Source organism: Perognathus longimembris, chromosome 12, assembly GCF_023159225.1.
Source record: "Perognathus longimembris pacificus isolate PPM17 chromosome 12, ASM2315922v1, whole genome shotgun sequence".
NCBI lineage: Eukaryota > Metazoa > Chordata > Mammalia > Rodentia > Heteromyidae > Perognathus > Perognathus longimembris.
Window position 1 is genome coordinate 29,255,172 of NC_063172.1, and position 18,191 is coordinate 29,273,362.

Genomic DNA, 18,191 nt, shown 5'->3' on the forward strand with positions numbered 1-18,191 from the left:
GAAATTTAATTTAGTGCCAAATTTTCTATCTTTTTAGAACTATTTACAAATTAAGCAATGAATAATGTCAGTAATTAAGTGGCTCTTATCACTAAATGTCCTAAAAGTACAAATTCCAGAATTAAAATTCTCTGAGGTAACCAATTTTCTTTTGAGTATTAATTCTTTAAACACCGTAAAATCAAGTAGACATTAATTGATGAGTTAAATAAAGTCAGACACACATTCATTTTTTTTTTTTTTTTTTGGTGCCAGTCTTGGGGCGTGAACTCAGGGCTTGTGTACTATCCCAGAACTTTTCTTTTACTCAAGGCTAGCAGTCTACCACTTCTAGCTTTTTGGTGGTTAATTGTAGATAACAGTCTCACAGACATTGCTGCTTGGGTTGGCTTTCAACTGTGATCCCCAGATCTAAGGCTTCTGCATAGCTGCAATTATTGGTGCGAGCCACTGCCACCTATCAGTATATATTCATTTTCTGTATTCTACATTTGAAATTTATTGTCTAAGTATGAGAAGGCTTTTTAAGGAATGATAGACTGCTTGGTTTGCTCATGTCTCATTTGATTTTCATATAACGGAACATAAGCTCACAGCTTCCAAAGATATTAAGAAACATTTATAAGCCACATTGTATGAGAATTCTTTTACAACCAAATATTTGTGATTACAAACAATCAAACAAATCCCCAGCTCCCAAATAGCAAGGCTTGGGGGACTAAAATGTCAAAAATGGTAATTATAGGTAGGAGCGAATTAATGGGTATTGTCTGGCTTTCACTTCTTCCCATTAGTGATACCACAGTTTTAATCCCTTCAATTAAAGGGCAACAATGACTGCTTTAATTTAGAATTCATAAATAAAGATAGCATCTCACTGTAGCCTCTCCTTCCCTCCAATGAATATTCACATAATAGCTACACATATTTTTCTCTTTTTTCCTTATCAGTAAGATTACTATCTCAGGACTGTCAAAGACTACTGGAAATGAGACAGGAATTTCTTAGGGATCAATAAATTCTACACAGTCTTTCTGAATAACAAAACTGGCAATGGGGCTTGGATAGTTCATCTAGGAGGATCAATTATAATAAAACAAATTTCTCAGATGAGATTTTGAAAAATTATTCATTAAAATTTAATGAAATTAATTCATTTAAAGATTGAAGAAACTAATCAGTTTTCTCCTAGAATGTGAAAGAAGATCTGCATCTTTAAAACAAGTCAAGGATGATTTTTTAACCTCATATTTACAGATTTCAACTCCCTGAGGCCTAAGCAGTATAGTTCAAACATTTTTTTTGGAAAGGTAAGGGTAGAGATATAAATTCCAAATTAGAAAATAGTAAAAGTTCAGAATTGCAATAGCTCTTGGTGATATCTTATATAATAATCAAGTTTTCCAGACAAGGACATAAATCCAAAAAATTGAACTGCTTAGCCCTATTACTCTACTAATTAATGAGATAATCAATAAAAGGCATCTAGCTCTCTGCTTCTTGATTTGGTAATTTTATATAATATAATAGCACTAAAGCAGTAGTAGTATGATCTTCCTACTTATTAGGCACAATGCTCAGTACTTTAGAATTATTCATAAATTATCTTTTTTGTTTTGTTTTTTGCCAGTCCTAGGCCTTGGACTCAGGGCCTGAGCACTGTCCCTGGCTTCTTTTTGCTCAAGGCTAGCACTCTGCCACTTGAGCCACAGCACCACTTCTGGCCATTTTTTATATATATATGGTGCTGGGGAATCGAACCCAGGGCTTCATGTATACGAGGCAAGCAATCTTGCCACTAGGCCCATATTCCCAGCCCAATAAATTATCTTTTTTTTAAAATTGCCTTATGAGACTGACAAACATCCTGTGTCTGAGTTAGAAAATGTCTGCTTTTGTGCTCAAGACTAGTGATGTTGTTATATGAGACATAACTCCACTTCCCCCTTTTTATGGTGGTTAATTAGAGACATTAGTTATGGACTTTTCTGCTGGGCTGGTTTTGAAGAGTTATAGATTTTCCTGATGGGCAGGTTTTGAACTGTGATCCTCAGATCTCAGCCTCTTGAGTAGCCATTGGTGCTGGGCACAATAACTAGTTTTAAAAGCTGAGAATATATAAAGAGCATTTGTAGCAAAAATGAGTCTGCTTTGATCTCTGCACACCTACAAACGAAGGCCTGAGAAGAGATCATAGTTGTTCACATCAGCCCGTTTCCCTCCTACTACTTTCTCATTTTTTTCTTACTATTTCATAGCAAGGCCATTGAAATCATCTGCCTGTAAAGTGAGTACATCTGAGTGAATGTAAGAAAGGGCTGAGGATTAGGATTCCATAATCTTGCAACTTAGTTTCAGACAATGTTAAACAGATCTAAATGGGTATTAGATATGGAGGTGAGACCTTGAATCATATGACCCAGCACCATTCTCTATTTCTAGTGCCTTTATTATAAAGTACCTGTTGTGTATCATTTACATGGAAAATGAGAACTTGTTTGGAGAAAGGAGGCAGTGGTTGCCCATAATGTTTAACAAATTCCTCTTGGGACTGGAGAGATGATTGATAGCATTTGTCAATAACCATGGTGTAAATACTCCTCCCACCATGGCTAGCTTAAGCTATCCGTGACTTACAAAGATCCTCACAAATCTAACAATCAGTCTTTTGAGCACAATATAAGCCACTATGAGCCAGCCAGCTCTAGGTGCATTGCTGAAGAGAGTACCAGTAAACAGTGCAGGGGAGGTCCCAGGTTAACAACAGGCAGGAGACAAGCACTAAATGATAGAGCCCACAGCTCCTTGATTTGGCTTCCCTGTGATGAATTTTAATCTCTATATTTTCAGTGTACTGTCCAGGACAGTATAAAATAGTTCCTAATCCTAAGAATGAATTTGCCGAATTCCCAGATAAGATCATTCTCACCGCAAATGGTTATCTGGTTTCCATCTGCTAGATGGGATAGGAAGAAAGTGTCTGAACTATACCTGAACTAAACTTACTAGGTTCTTTTTCAACTACTGAGTCTTGGTTGACCTGATTATCTTCTCTAGTCTTAGACTATATCTCTAATTCTACATCATAGAAAAGGTGTCTCATACTTTGTTTGATCCTATTTCCACTGAACCTTGTTACAGCTCATATTCTTTAAATCTGAACATTTGCCTACAGAACATGTTGCATATAATTATTATAATATAGAATGATCTCTGGTTATAAGAAATATATAGATGGGCTGTAAAAGTTAATTTGCCAACATAATAGATTTTGTAGATGTATAGAAATCTTTAAATCTTTCAACTTAAAATTTTGTTTTGTTGGGGCTGGGGATATGGCCTAGTGGCAAGAGTGCTTGCCTCCTATACATGAGGCCCTGGGTTCAATTCCCCAGCACCACATCTACAGAAAACGGCCAGAAGCGGCGCTGTGGCTCAAGTGGCAGAGTGCTAGCCTTGAGCAAAAAAAAAAAAAAAAAAATTTGTTTTGTTGGGCTGGGAATATGGCCTAGTGGCAAGAGTGCTTGCCTCGTATACATGAGGCCCTGGGTTCGATTCCTCAGCACCACATATACAGAAAATGACCAGAAGGGGCGCTGTGGCTCAAGTGGCAGAATGCTAGCCTTGAGCAAAAAAGAAGCCAGGGACAGTGCTCAGGCCCTGAGTTCACAGCCTAGGACTGGCCAAAAATTTGTTTTGTTGCTCACTATAGAGTTTGTTTTACTGAATGAACAAATAAAACATTTGGTTATATATAAAAGGCTTATTTTCCTAAGAAAAAATAATACATTAAATGAATAAGTTGGAATTATGATACTTAAACATAGTTTATCACAGTCAGTCATGGTAACCATTTCATTATCCCTGTATAATGAAATGTATGCATAAATAATAGACATATTTATATATACTATGTACTTTTGGATGATATTTTTAGACTGGCTGTCTTCATTTTCTCTTTTCTTTTTCTTTTCTTCTCCATTTTTGTCCCTTTATTGACAAAGTGAAGTACAGAGGGGTTACAGTTTCATACGTAAGGCAGTGAGTACATTTCTTGTTCAACTTGTTATCTCCTCCCTCATTTTTCCCCTGCCTCCCACCTGTCTGTTCCCCTTTCCCCCCATGAGTTGTACAGTTTGTTTATACCAAATGGTTTTATAAGTATGGCTTTTGGAATGGCTTGTCTTTTTATCCTATGTCTCACAATTTTGGTAGTCCCTTTCCCGTCCCTAGGTCTAATACAAGCATATACAGTATCCAGGGTACTAAGATAAATAAACTTTATAAACACACTTTTATACTGTTAATACTGAGGTGACTAGATTATAAAAGGAAATAAAAGCAATAAACCACATATTCTAGCTTTATCTTTTGTTATTCATTAACATGATAGACTATCTATGGGTCATTAATATATATTTAAAAATCTATGCTTCCCAAACACTGGTAATTGTCAAGCATCTCTATAGCTAAGAACAAGTCTCTGGTTCAGTCAGCTACTGGGTCAGGGAGGGAAAGAATATTTAGAAGTACAGAAAGAATATTAAGGGTAACCTTCAAGCAATTACTTTAACATGACTCAGCAGTGGGACATGTACTTTACATAATCTGTAGAGAAAAGACTTGTCTAGTCTGCCACATATCTTCTGTACAATCAATCGTGAAGCTAGAGAATTAAAATGTATAACAGCAGTCATTAGCACTCCAATAAATTTGAAGGCTCTTACCTGTACATTTGTAATCAGAGGCCACTCCTTTAAGCACAGCATCAAAAATGGATATTTCTACTCGCTGCTTCCTGTGGTGACAACTCAGAAGCAAGGAAGGCTGAGACACAATAAAGTACAGAAACGGTTCTAGCTGTAAGTCACCATTTCCTCGACGACCAGGCTGCCGAACGATAGTTATGCCAAGAGCTTGTCTAGCAGATGACCTTGTAGATGCATGAAGATTTTCAAGAGACAGAACCCCTATTTTCTTCCCAGAAGGGAATGAAGTGTTACTGCTTAAGAGATCTTCTGCTGTCACTGTGGAAATACATGCCTGGTCGGGCTTAGCAGCATCTGAATCAACTTCTGGGAGATTCAATGAACTCTTGCCTGTTTTTTCATCTTCTTTCTGTTCTTGTGATTTCAATTTGGGTAAGGCTTTACAGGAATATGTCATTAGTGAGATTCTACTTGCAGTAATAAATATGTCAAAGGGGATAAAATTTAGATTTTTTACAATTGATGACTGGCGTGAGGGTTGTGCAATGCGGTGCTGACTGGCACCACTGTGCGGCTCTATCTGCACTATTCTGATTTTAACGCTGTCACTGCCAATTCCACTGTCCTGGGCACCACTATACCGAGACCAGGTTTCACCGATGCCACCATCATAGGCATCCAGTTCTTTCTGTTCGTGTTTAGACATCTGTAGGAAAAACAAAGAAACATTTCAAAGTAGTTACATTATAAGTGTTGTTATATAAATATTCCGCTTAAAGGAAAATTTAAAAACGAATCTAGAGTAACATAACAATCATCATAAAGTCACTGAAAGAAAAAAAAATCTTAAAACGCCAAGAAACACCTGAGAAAAAACATCAAATGTGCATTTCCTCCCCCCCACTCCCCGCCCCCCACCGCTTCCCCTCCCTTTTTTTTTGGTCAGTTGTAGGGCTTGAACTCAGGGCTCAGGGGCTGTCTCTCAGTTTTTGTGCTCAAGGCTAGTTAGTGCTCTACCACTCTGAGCCACAGCACTACTTCCTAAAATATACTTTTGAGTATCAGAATTTCTTACTTTTGCTTGATGCAGTATTATTAATACCTCCTCAAATAACTGCTTTAGTAAATATTCTTTTCTGTTGTTGTTGCCAGTCCTGGGGCTTGAACTCAGGGCCTGGGCAATGTCCCTGAGCTTCTTTTGCTCAAGGCAACCAGTCTACCACTTGAGTCACAGTACCACTTCCATCTTATTCTGTTTATTTGGTACTGATGAATTGAGCCCAGGCTTAATGTATACTAGGCAAGCAGTCTACCACTAAGCCACATATCTAGCCTTTAATAACTATTCTTTACAAATAATTTCCAAGTAATACATTAAACTCCTTCCAAATCATATTCATTTTGGTTGAATTATATTTGACATTAGTACAGCTACTATTATGTTGTTTACTCTTACTATAAAATTAATTTAAAGGTTTTGGATATTAAGAAAGTAGTCTTAAATTAGGAAAGACAAAGAACAGAAAACTAAGATAATTGCATGCCATATAAAAATAAAATCAATGTAAGCAATCAAGGGAAATCCATCCAGGAATTAAGTAATTAAAGCTTCTCAGGGTGAACTGTTTTTCTTTGGTGCAACAAAGACTACTAGTTCTCAACATTTTTCACTGATTACTTCCTAAGCAGAGAACAAATAAACAATAAGTTGATGGCAGAAGCTTATGATCACTTGGGCAGCAGATTTCCCAGCCATTTATGTGGTACTCACACATTTTATTTACTTTTTGTTTGAAGTAATGCAGAATCATCAAAGTAACAATGAAAAATATTTAATAGACAACCTCCCCTTAATCATCTCCACTCCCAATGTATCAGTAAATATGATCAACAGTGATAATCAACAATTTTTTTCCTTCCTAGGTACAGGTTCCCCAGTTTGTAATCCAGTTTTTGATATACTACATTTTTTTATAAATAGAATTTTAAAAGTTGAATAAAATATTATTTAATCTTAGAAATAGTTTAATTCGTTTATTCCATTATAATCAGAATTTAAGTTTTCAATTTTTGCCAACCAATATCTATGACAAACATATAATGATATTTTCTTTAGTATAGATTTCCAAAAGTAGAATTATAAAGTGAATGGTATGAAAATAGTTAAAGTTGTTGAGTATTTCCAAATGACATTCTAAAATATCTGTAGGGATTAGATAACTTTGAGCAAAAGAAAAGTATCCTCAAATTACTGGGTAACTGGGTGATAATTTATTAGTTTCTACATTCCTCCTTTTTTTCTTTCATGCATTTTTATTGTTATGAAAAAGGTGATGTATGGAGGTATTATTGTTACAGAAGTCAGATAAAAAAAAGATTTCTTTTGGGACAACGTCACCCCTTCCATCATGCTCTCCCAGTTTTTCCCTCCAGTCCCTACCCACAAGTCTAGTGAGTACCACTGCTGCATCTGTTCTCTGTTGTTCCACCATTTCTGTGCCCTCTCTTACCATTCAAAAGACAGAAAAAGAACAAACAAGAAAAAAAGAAAAAAAAATCAGCAACAAAGAAAAAACACAACCTGTTTCCATTTTTTGAGGTTCATTTCTATATTACATAGGTACTGTGCCTTTGTGATCAACTCTTAAGAATATCTTCCTTTAGTCTCGTTCTGTGTGAATGCCTAGAGACATATATAATTTATCATGTCCCAGTATATTTTTTTAACCATACAGTTTACTGTGTGTTCACTTTTTTTGTTTGTTTGTTTTGCCAGTCCTGGGCTTTGGATTCAGGGCCTCAGCACTGTCCTTGGCTTCATTTTGCTCAAGGCTAGCACTCTGCCACTTGAGCCACAGCGCCACTTCTGGCCATTTTCTATATATGTGGTGCTGGGGAATCGAATCCAGGGCTTCATCTATATGAGGCAAGGACTTTTGCCACTAGGCCAAATTCCCAGCCCCTTGCTCACTTGTTTATAGACACATTGTAGCTACCACAAATACTCTATACCCTATATACTTTCTTTTTTTCTGTTTGTTTATTTTTATTTTTGTAATTTATTTATTAATTAAACACAAATTTTTTGACAAGGTGTTGTGCAAAAAGTGTACAGTTACATAGTAGGGCAGTGTACATTTCTTGTGATATCTTCAGTCTAACGCTCTCCCAACTGAGCTATTTCGGCGCTCTTGTGATATCTTACACCCTGTTTTTCTTTCCTTTCCCTAGGTCAGGTAGACATATATACAATACACAATGTACCAAGAACATATACAGGAGCCACATGGCCTACGCCCAAGAAAATTTGCCTAGGGCTTTAAATGTAATGTCGACATTAGACAATATGTCGACAGTAGTCTTATATGAACGTACATACATAGCTTTTGAGCTATTGTATTCCACTGAGAGGTCAATTTTTAACCTTTATATGTTAAGTAGTTGTTTGGTTTTAGTTACATAATGTTGGGTCGCTGACCCAATCCTGTGGGAAATACCATTTGACAAGCAGTTTTTGGTTTCACAGACCTGGTCTCTACTGTCTCTCCATCACCCCATCTTAACAGTCATATATCAGGGAGATCATGGCCATTTGTTTTCTGTGTTCTAGGCTTGTCTTGTTCAACATTATTTGTTCAAGTTGTGACCATTTCCCTGCGAATAACAGTATTTCACCATTCCTAATCGCTATGTAGTATTCCATTGTGTACAGGTACCATATTTTTTGGATCCATTCATCTGTGGAGGGGCATCTGGGTTGTTTCCATATTTTGGCTATTGTGAATTGTGCCGCGATAAATATGGAAGTACCAATGTCTTTTTGATATCTTGGGGCCTGCTGTTCAGGATAGATGCCTAGGAGTGGTGTGGCTGGGTCATAGGGTAGGTCTATATTGAGCTTTTTGAGAAACCTCCATACTGTTCTCCAAAGTGGTTGTACTAATTTGCACTCCCACTAACAATGGAGAAGGGTTCCTCTTTCCCCGCACCCTCTCCAGCATTTGTTGTTGCCTATGTTCAGAGTATAGGCCATTCTAACTGGAGTGAGGTGGCCTATACACTTTCTTAATAGTCAAGTTCAAAAAAACATATGCTTGGTACTTGCTATCAATTATTACAAGTTTTAAAAAAATCAATGGCTCATTGTGAAATAGTAAAGAATGAATGATTAAGAATGAGTTATTAATTTTTAAAAACAATATTTCTTATTAATTGATTTTACACTAATAAGGAAGACATTGTTGTTAAAAAAAATAACATTAGCTATGTGAAACCAAGAATTTAACCCTACTATTGGAAGATGCCATGTTTTAAATCATTAGATCTAGACCGTGCTTTTCCCCTGACCAGAGCATCTTCTTGACCTTATAAGCACTAGTTACTTGTCAAAACAAATGAAATTTTGTTATTCATCCACTGAAATTTTAGTTATCTATCAAAATAAATAAGACAGTCCCATGGCCTTTTCTGCCAGAGCTGAACTCCAGCCCTGATCCTCCATATCTCTGCCTCCTGGGTAGCTAGGATTATAGGTATAAGCCAGTAGAGCCTAACTTATTATTCCATATATTTTATCATTACTTTACTATGTCATTTTACATTTATGAAAAAGTTTACGGTAAAACAGAATTCTGATTCAGGATTACAACATTTATGTACATCCTGTGTTTACTTACATCTCTATATCAGAACAAGTATTTTCTCATGTGTTTGATTTCATCTCATGTCCACAGAACAAAAGGATCACACATACACTGTAACTAAGGTTGGTATAACTGCACAACATTTATACAACTATGACATCACTTAGTAGTGCATTTATCAGAATATCCTCATCATTAATAACACATGACCTCACAAGCTTCAGAGTCTGACAGAACTGAGATCAAGTATGATAGTGTCTAATTATATGATTTTGGACAAATTACAAATTTTTCTATAGCAACATAATCTTATCTGTAAAATAAGGCTAATTAATCCTTAGAGGCTGTCATGAGAATTTAGTAAGACAATCTACCTAAAAAAAATCAGCACAGTACCTGGTAAAATTTCCCAATGACAGGCAGCTTGTACATGCCTAATTCTTTTACCAGATGCAAAACTACCAGACAGAATGAAACATATCCTCCTGGGTATCACTAAGGAGCAGTACAGTCCCTGGCACACTGAAAAGAATCCATTAATGTGGTATGACTTGCTTAGTTCTGATACAATAGTAAATGAAAAAAACTTGCCTAGTGACTTAGAATCAAGATTAAAATGTAAATATATGTGGGTAAAAGCTTCCCCATATTGTTCTCTTTAAGGTCTTTCCCAGATGTACTTATGGATTCTTTCTTGATCTTCATCCTCCCACCTATGTACTGAATCCTTAGTCTCTGTCCTCCTCTTCCTCCACTGGAGCATTAATATGTAAGGCTGCTCAACACAGCCACTCAAAGTTCAGATAAAAAAATTCACCTTGTGGCTGGGAATATGGCTTACTGGGAAGAGTGCCTGCCTCTTATACATGAAGCCCTACGTTCGATTCCTCAGCACCACATATATAGAAAATGGCCAGAAGTGGCGCTGTGGCTCAAGTGGCAGAGTGCTAGCCTTGAGCAAAAAGAAGCCAGGGACAGTGCTCAGGCCCTGGGACCAAGCCCCAGGACTGGACAAAAAAAAATCACCTTTAACGTGGATGTCTGCAACCCTTCTGGGTATGACTATTTTTTTTTCCACTTCCATGTCTTTAAAATAACCTAGATGTTGTTACAGTATTTCTCACACTACTCTGGCTCAGAGATGCTAAACAACTACAGATTAAAATAGTGTCCTCTGTTTAGAAGGAATTTTGTAACTCTTGACTCCTCTGTGCATTACCTTTACAATAATATTAAAATAAAAAAAGACTATGGCCTCCTCCTCCTCCCCAAAACCCTAAAATAGTGTACAATTTTAAATAATAAATATTTTAAGTAAGAAACATACTCATAGTAAACACTATGTAAATAGTCTCAGAACATACCATATGGCTTGCCACAGAATATAATTTAATAACTATGGATTAATGGAACTTATTAATGAACATGTTTAATTCAGAAATTTATTATACTGTGCATGGTGATATACATACACAATCCCAGTTCTTCAGAAGTCAGACAGGAAGATGGGGAAAAGCCAAAGTTATTGAGATTATATCTCAAAAAAGGGCCAGAGGTATAACACAGAAGTTGTCTTACAAGCCTGAAGCTCTAGGTTCAATCTTCAGAAGCAAAAAAAAGAAATCTAGCAAAGTTACAAAGTCGCCTGTTTTTTAAGAAAATAACTTAAAATCTGAAGCTTTATTTTCCTCATGAATATCAAACATACCTGCAATTATCAGATAATATGTGAAAAAAATATAACCAAGTACTTAAGAAGTCTAGTATTACTGCCCACATCTTGAAGCATCACCACTAAATATCTGTATGTGGTCAACTAAGAAGTCTTTAGATTGAGTTTCATGGAAAACTCAAATTAAAAAAACCCAAGTTTCCTAAACTACTTTTATTCTCTCAATCAGGAAAATTAACATTGTTAACAATATAAGCCTAGTTTCTATGCTAAAAACTCTTCTGATTTACAGATTTGTATTTAAAACCTAACCTCTCCTGTTTTAAAGTGAATTAAATATTCCTATAGGTGCTTACAGGCATGGGAAAACAAGCCATCTGTAGGAAAAGTTAAAGAAGCTTAGTGTTATGTGTTGAGATTGCTACATGAGACTCTAGCACACATCAAACAGCATGATGTTAAGATATAATCAGGCAGTTATCAGCTTGGGTCACATGGGTTAAAAGAACTAATTCTGGTCACTACTGAGCATAATGGAAGAAAACAACTTTCCCAATACTAGAAAACAAAATTATTAAAATTGTGTTAGAGCTCATATTTTCTCCACTTTTCTAAGCACTAGTCCACTGCAGATTTATGTACTTTATTGAGTAGTATCTGGCTTACTATTGAGAAATGTCTTATAATTAATTTGTGTACTGGCCTCAAACTTAGGTATTGATCTTTATCATTCCTTTAAGGATAACAAAATGCTCGCAATATAATCACTCTGAAAATAACTTTTGCTTTAGGATTGTCTAAGAGACCAAATAATGAGTTGTCAGATATAGCAGTGTTTGCTTGCTGTTGGTGAGTGCAAGCGTGTCTCAGGGCAGTGCTGTTATATCAGCTATTCCACTCTTTACCTAACTTATTTAAAGTGAACAATAAAAGTTTTCTTTAATTAGCTACTGGTGTGCATTAACATGATCATGATTAAACCATAAAAACCAACTGTACATTACTCTGGTCCCTTGTTCCATATGTTTTGAATTATTCTGTTTGAAAATGTACTTTGCGTCCCTTTTAAAAGTTCGACCTTCTGCTTTCAGAGAATTAAATGCATATTACTGTAGTGAAGAAGATAATGTTTCAGACCTCCAGGCATATATTAAACACACTGGCAGCACTTGAGACAAAATGCTTCACTTATTAGATACTTCCTATTCTAAACAGTGTCATCAAAGGCTAAAAACAAAATCCATATAAAAGCTGCACAATGCTTCCACACAGAACCTGTGCCAAAATCCCTGTACTTTCCAACTAATGAGGAAAGGATGTGTACTCTTAACATATGAATGTAAGATTTTCCAAGCATTCACTTTAGGAAACTAGGCTATTGATTCCATATGGGTTATGTTAAATGAAACTGTATTGGTAAAATAACCTTTAAGATATCTGGCATGATAACAATAATTAAACAATATTCAAAAGACTAAAACAAAAGGGAATTTGGTTCCACAATGGCTAATTAGAATAAAATGAAAAAACACAGCATGCCATCCATCAAGATAAATTGTTATTGTTTAAGAACTTTTTAAATACTGTTAAAATATACTTTTAGATAAAATCTGAAAGAGCTGGAAAAATATTTGTGGCTTAAAAATGGATAGTTTGGTGAAGAAAAAAGTAGAGAGCGCTGAAATTTTATGTGGAGATAACAGCTTTAAAGCCTTGAGCACAACCAGATGGTACTTAAATCAGAGGAATTCTACAGTTTCACTATCAATGGGTTTCAATATGAGAAGGTTTTCAATAGCTAGGAAAACATGTCAAGTTGATAGTTTACTTCTTAGATCATTTCCGCACATTTTCCCATCATCCTTTCTCAGCTATGTGGCATAGACACTAGCGACCATAGAGAGGTGCTGAAAGCTGTACTAGTAGCCAGGGAACTGAAACGAATTCCTCTTTTAATATTTTGAGATAGGTAAATTTACTAGTTTACCCTAGCATTGAGTAAGCCCCATCGTGAATAAGACAACAGCAGTAAAGAATACATTAAAATAGTTTCCAATGACATTAATTAGATGTTCTTCAGTAGCGTTCTGGAGTACGGAAAGATAAGCTTGATGAAAATTTCTTGTTGGGTCATACCAAGATTTTTACGAGCTTATTCAAAACTCATCCTCATTAATAAAAATGCTGAAAATAAATGGGTGCTCAAAATATTAAAGAAAAAATACTTGTGCAAACCAACCTCTTAAGAACTGACAAGGACTAAAACAAGTAATTTTTAAAGGTCCCAATAAAAGGAAAGCCAGCACATATTACAATAGTTTAGTTTTTATTATTTCTTTAAATTGTTCTGTCTCTATATACCAAAGTGAATATAACCATAACTTTTTTAACCTTCTTATAAATAAATACATAAACACAATACTGAAGTAATACTTCCAGCCAGTAACAATTATACTTTAACCTTGATCAAAATATTTTTTCCAATTGTGGGATCATTTTTTTCACACTTAGAAATTACAATGAAGTCAAGTGTAAAACCACAAAATCAAAGTGAATATTACCTCTGTGTATAATTGTGACATATGCCCTAATTTTACTTCTGCTCTTGTTAAAATGCAGTACTCCTCCCAAACAAGTAAATGTCATATCTAGCTTATAAAATCCAACACAGTAAAAACAAAATTGAACATATAAAATGATGCTAATCAAAATGAACTCCAAGATACGGAAACTAGAGGTTTTTCTTGTTGTTTTTAATGTACTGTGTGAAATACTTTTTATTTTTTTGCCAGTCCTGGGGCTTGAACTCAGGGCCTAGGCACTGTCCCTGAGCCTCTGTGCTCAAGGCTAGCACTCTACTACTTAAGCCACAGCATCACTTCTGCCTTTTTCTGTTTATGTGGTACTGAGGAATTGAACCCAGGGCTTCATGCATTCTAGACAGGTACTCTACCACTAAGCCACATTCCCAGCCAAAATAATATCTTTTTTATTTCATTTTTCCCCCCATTGGTATATCCCCCATTGTCACTGTGTTTGTTTTGGGTACCCTGTGTCATATGTATGTATGTATGTATGTATGTATGTATGTATGTATGTATGTATCTGTATACGTATATCTGATTTGGGGAACGGCAGGGGAACAACAAAGGACAAAGGGTAAACCAACAGCAATACAAGACCCAAAGCTGGAAATGAACTTTACAACTTGGGGGAGAGAGCTGGGCCAGGGAAAGTGGGAGAAAAATGGGGGAGGGGGTGAGCATGACAAAAACATACTCCTTACTTTATGTATATAACTGTAACCTCTCTGTACATCACCTTAACAATAAAATTGAATTTAAAACACTTGTTACAATATTTAATGGCTTTACATGCTGAAATTACAAATAAGTTTTACAAATTTAAAATATTTAATTATCTAAACATTTATCAACTAGTTGAATCTTTTTAGCAGTTTGTAGGATGGTGTGCTGAGACCAGGAGTAAAAGGTTTTTTTACAGAGGCAGTTTATACTGAAGGTTTTATGTTGGTATTATTTTAATCAAGGAAATAAGTGTATATTTTATCTCAAAATTTCAATAGAATAGTATACATCAAATGTTTATCACTTTATGGATAAAGTGATGGCTCAGTAAAATATATCTTCACACATTAATGTTCTAAAAAAGCACTAAAAAGAATAAATTGACTTCAGTTTATTGAAACATTTCCTTCAGTATCACCATTCAATGTTATGTTTAAAAGCCAAACATGAACTAACTGTATGAACATGGACACTACAGAATCAAGAGTGCAAAGGAGAAAACAAAAAAAGAAAAAGGTATGTTCTTTCTCTGGGCCAAATGTTATACAAAATGCCATTCTATATAATTGCCCCCAGTTGGATGACAGAGTAAGTTTTCACAATAGTGCAGTAATTATGCAAAAGAGCAGAACTAATGATTCCCATCTTTGCTTTACAGATAGAATGCTCAAGAGTCCAATAGTTTCAAGTGTTCTTTTTCATGAAGTCACTTTTCTAGTTCTTTAAAGCAGCAGTAGTATGAGGCCACTACTGCCTAAGTATCACCAGTTCACATTCCAAGACTGCAGTACTAAATGAAATAAAGAGTTTAGTTAAGGCTGTATTTTATTAATGTCTGTAAGCTAATTTAAGTTGTAAATTATGAAAACCGACCAGGACTAGTATTAATTGATTACAATGTCTAGATCACTCTTAGTGCCTGTTTCAACATGATAAGGCCAAAAAAGCCCACAAGAAACAAAACAAATAAAGTGTATATTCAACAACCTACTCATATGGGAACAGGTAAATTCAACTTTTGCTTATTGAAATTTCATTTGTTATTGAGTTTTTGACTTTTGTGTCTCTGTCCCTTTATAAATATAATTTCATGTTATTAACTTATTTGCAGGGCTAAAAGCCAAAATTGGCACTGTGGCTGAAGTGGTAGAACACTAGTCTTGAGCAAAAAGAAGCTCAGACAGCGCCTAGGCCCTGAGTTCAAGCCTCAGGATCAGTACTCCACTCCAAAAAAAAAAAAAAAAAGAGTAAGTTGTCCATTTTGTTCAAGTATATATGTAAATGGTTTAAATTATGTTCTAAGTCTGACCTGTTTTCTTTTAGTAATGAATCCAGTATTTCAGTGGGTTTTTGTTGTTGTTGTTGTTGTTTTTATTTTATTTTATTTTATTTTGCCAGTCCTGGGGCTTGAACTCAGGGCCTGAGCACTGTCCCTGGCTTCTTTTTGCTCAAGGCTAGCACTCTGCCACGTGAGCCACAGCACCACTTCTGGCCTTTTTGTATATATGTAGTGCTGAGGAATCGAACCCAGGGCTTCATGTATGTGAGGCAAGCAATTTACTACTAGGCCACATTCCCAGCCCAGAATTCAGTTTTTAAAAAGGAAAAGTCTGACACATTCTGGAAACCTTAATCAAAACCCAAGTGTCTCCATCAGAAAGAACAACCTGGCTTAGAAACAGCCATGTTAATTCTTTAGCAGTGGCTACTGTGTGTATAAGGTAACTACTCCTCATACTGATGAAATCTAAGGTTCATTCCACTGTCAATATGGAAACCATTTTGTTCCATGGCTGCTTAAAGATTTTCAATAGGATTAAATAAACTACAAGTCCTCATTATATCAGGCTTTACAATTGTGTCTGAATTGCAGTCTGTTTCTCATAGAATTTTACTCAAAGACTGACTAAGGTTGGCTCCTCAGAGCTAGTCTGATTTTTACTAGAAACAACTGTATCACATCAGTCCCTCTCATAAACCTGCTTTAAGATTGAATCAGCCCTAACTCTGAAGCAGATGAAAGTTTACTGAGCCTATGCATTCTCTAAGAGAAACAGAAAAGCTTGCATTTAGCTTCTGCAGCAGTATAGACGCATACAGCTTATTAACTCTTCCAGGGCATTTCTGCCTTACAGTGATTTATCTCTCTCTTCTCTCTCTCTCTCTCTCTCTCTCTCTCTCTCTCTCTCTCTCTCTCTCTCTCTCTCTCTCTCTCTCTCTCTCTCTCTCCTTGCTCCCCCTCTCTCTCCCTCTCCCTCTCCTCCTCTGTTCCTGAGGCTTTGTCCTCAAGGCTAGCACTCTACCACTAGAGCCACAGTGCCAGTTCTGGCTTTTTTGTTGTTGTTGTTTTTTGGTGATTAACTGAAGATAAGAGTCTCATGAGCTTTTCTGCCTGGTCTGGCTTCAAACTGTGATTCTCAGATCTCAACCTCCTGAGTAGCTAGGATTATAGGCATGAGTAGCTAGTACCTGGCAGATGCTGAACTTAGAGAAATGTCTATTGATAAATACACACAAATTCATATTTGATAACATCTGTAAATCACATATTCCTTTAAAGAAATTACATAGGGACTAGGGAAATGAATCAAGAAAAAAAAGCATGTTTTTGAAACAATTTTCCCCCAATATTCAGTATAAGTTGAAAAAATCCTGGAAATGGTCAAGTATGTTCAATACTAACTATTTACTTAAAATACAGAAGTGATTTTCATTACTCAATGATCTAGTTACTAAATAGTTGGTTCAGTTACCACTAGAGTATCTTCAAAGTAGCCCCAAAATTTCAGTGCTCTCTATTATCTTCCTGATTTTATTGAATCCATTAAGACATTATAAAACAGAGGGTCATTCGCAAATTTTACTAGCTATCCTTTAACTTCCTGATGTCAGATCAAATCTACACTGAACTAAAACCACATTTTTTTCCTTAGTCATCTATTATCAATACCTTAAAATCTAGATGCAAAGCAATCAAGACGTTAGAAACATTTATGTCCTGCAGCCAATTCTTCTTCCATTAAAAAATCTTCCATTTAGATAAACTTGCTTTTATTCTGTTATTCTAAGTCGTCACTATGATCTTTCACACAAACGCTTAGATTGTATCAACCTCCTTCTTCAAACTTTGGAAGCTTGGAAGTATTAGCTAAAACAGGCAAAAAAGTTTTAAGAACAGCTTTGCTCCACACTGTCAGTGAAATTTCATATTCTGCTGTCTCAAGAAATACTTGAAGAAATATGTTCTAAGAACATAAATGCTTAAGAAGGTACATAAAGTTTTGATACTTCTGATCATGTGAGACTGCTTAACTAAAAATTTTAAAGTTAGAAAGCAGCCAGGTGTCACTGGCTTACTCCTATAATCTGAACTACTCAGGAGGCTGAGCTTGGCAGATCCTGTTTCAGGGCAGGCAGAGTCGCAAGACTCCCATCTCCACTTGACCAGTAAAAATCCAGAACTGGAGTGGAACTCAAATGGCAAAGTGCTAGACATGACCCAAAAAGGCCAGTAAGAGTGAAGAGTTCAAGTCCCAGTACCACTACAAAAAAAGGAAGAAGAAAAAGGAGGAGGAGGAAGAAGAAATGAAGAAGGAGGGAGGAGGACAAAAGACGGAGCAGGAAGAGGAAGGGAAAGAGGAGGGGAAGAGGAGGAAGGAGATTTAGATGGCCTTATCTCAAATACCAAATATCATTTTAGAAAGAAGTAGTAACTTCCAAATCTGGAAATTCCAGAGATATTTTCTCAAAAACTATGGATTCTTCCTACAGCACTTTTAATCACAGTCTCAGTTGCACTCTAAATACAAACAAATCTCAATTATGAGATTGGAAAACACCTCTGCAGTAAAACCCTTGC

General features: G+C 35.9%; 1 protein-coding gene across 7 annotated transcripts in view; it reads right to left on the reverse strand.

Moving 5' to 3' along the window:
• Vps13b (vacuolar protein sorting 13 homolog B) overlaps positions 1 to 18,191 on the reverse strand; it is a 535,466-nt gene that overhangs the window by 179,927 nt on the left and 337,348 nt on the right. For all 7 annotated transcript variants that reach the window (XM_048359303.1, XM_048359299.1, XM_048359305.1 and 4 more), the window contains exon 34: positions 4,728 to 5,415. In XM_048359303.1, coding sequence (XP_048215260.1) covers positions 4,728 to 5,415 — 688 coding nt within the window. The remainder of the gene's footprint in view (positions 1 to 4,727; positions 5,416 to 18,191) is intronic.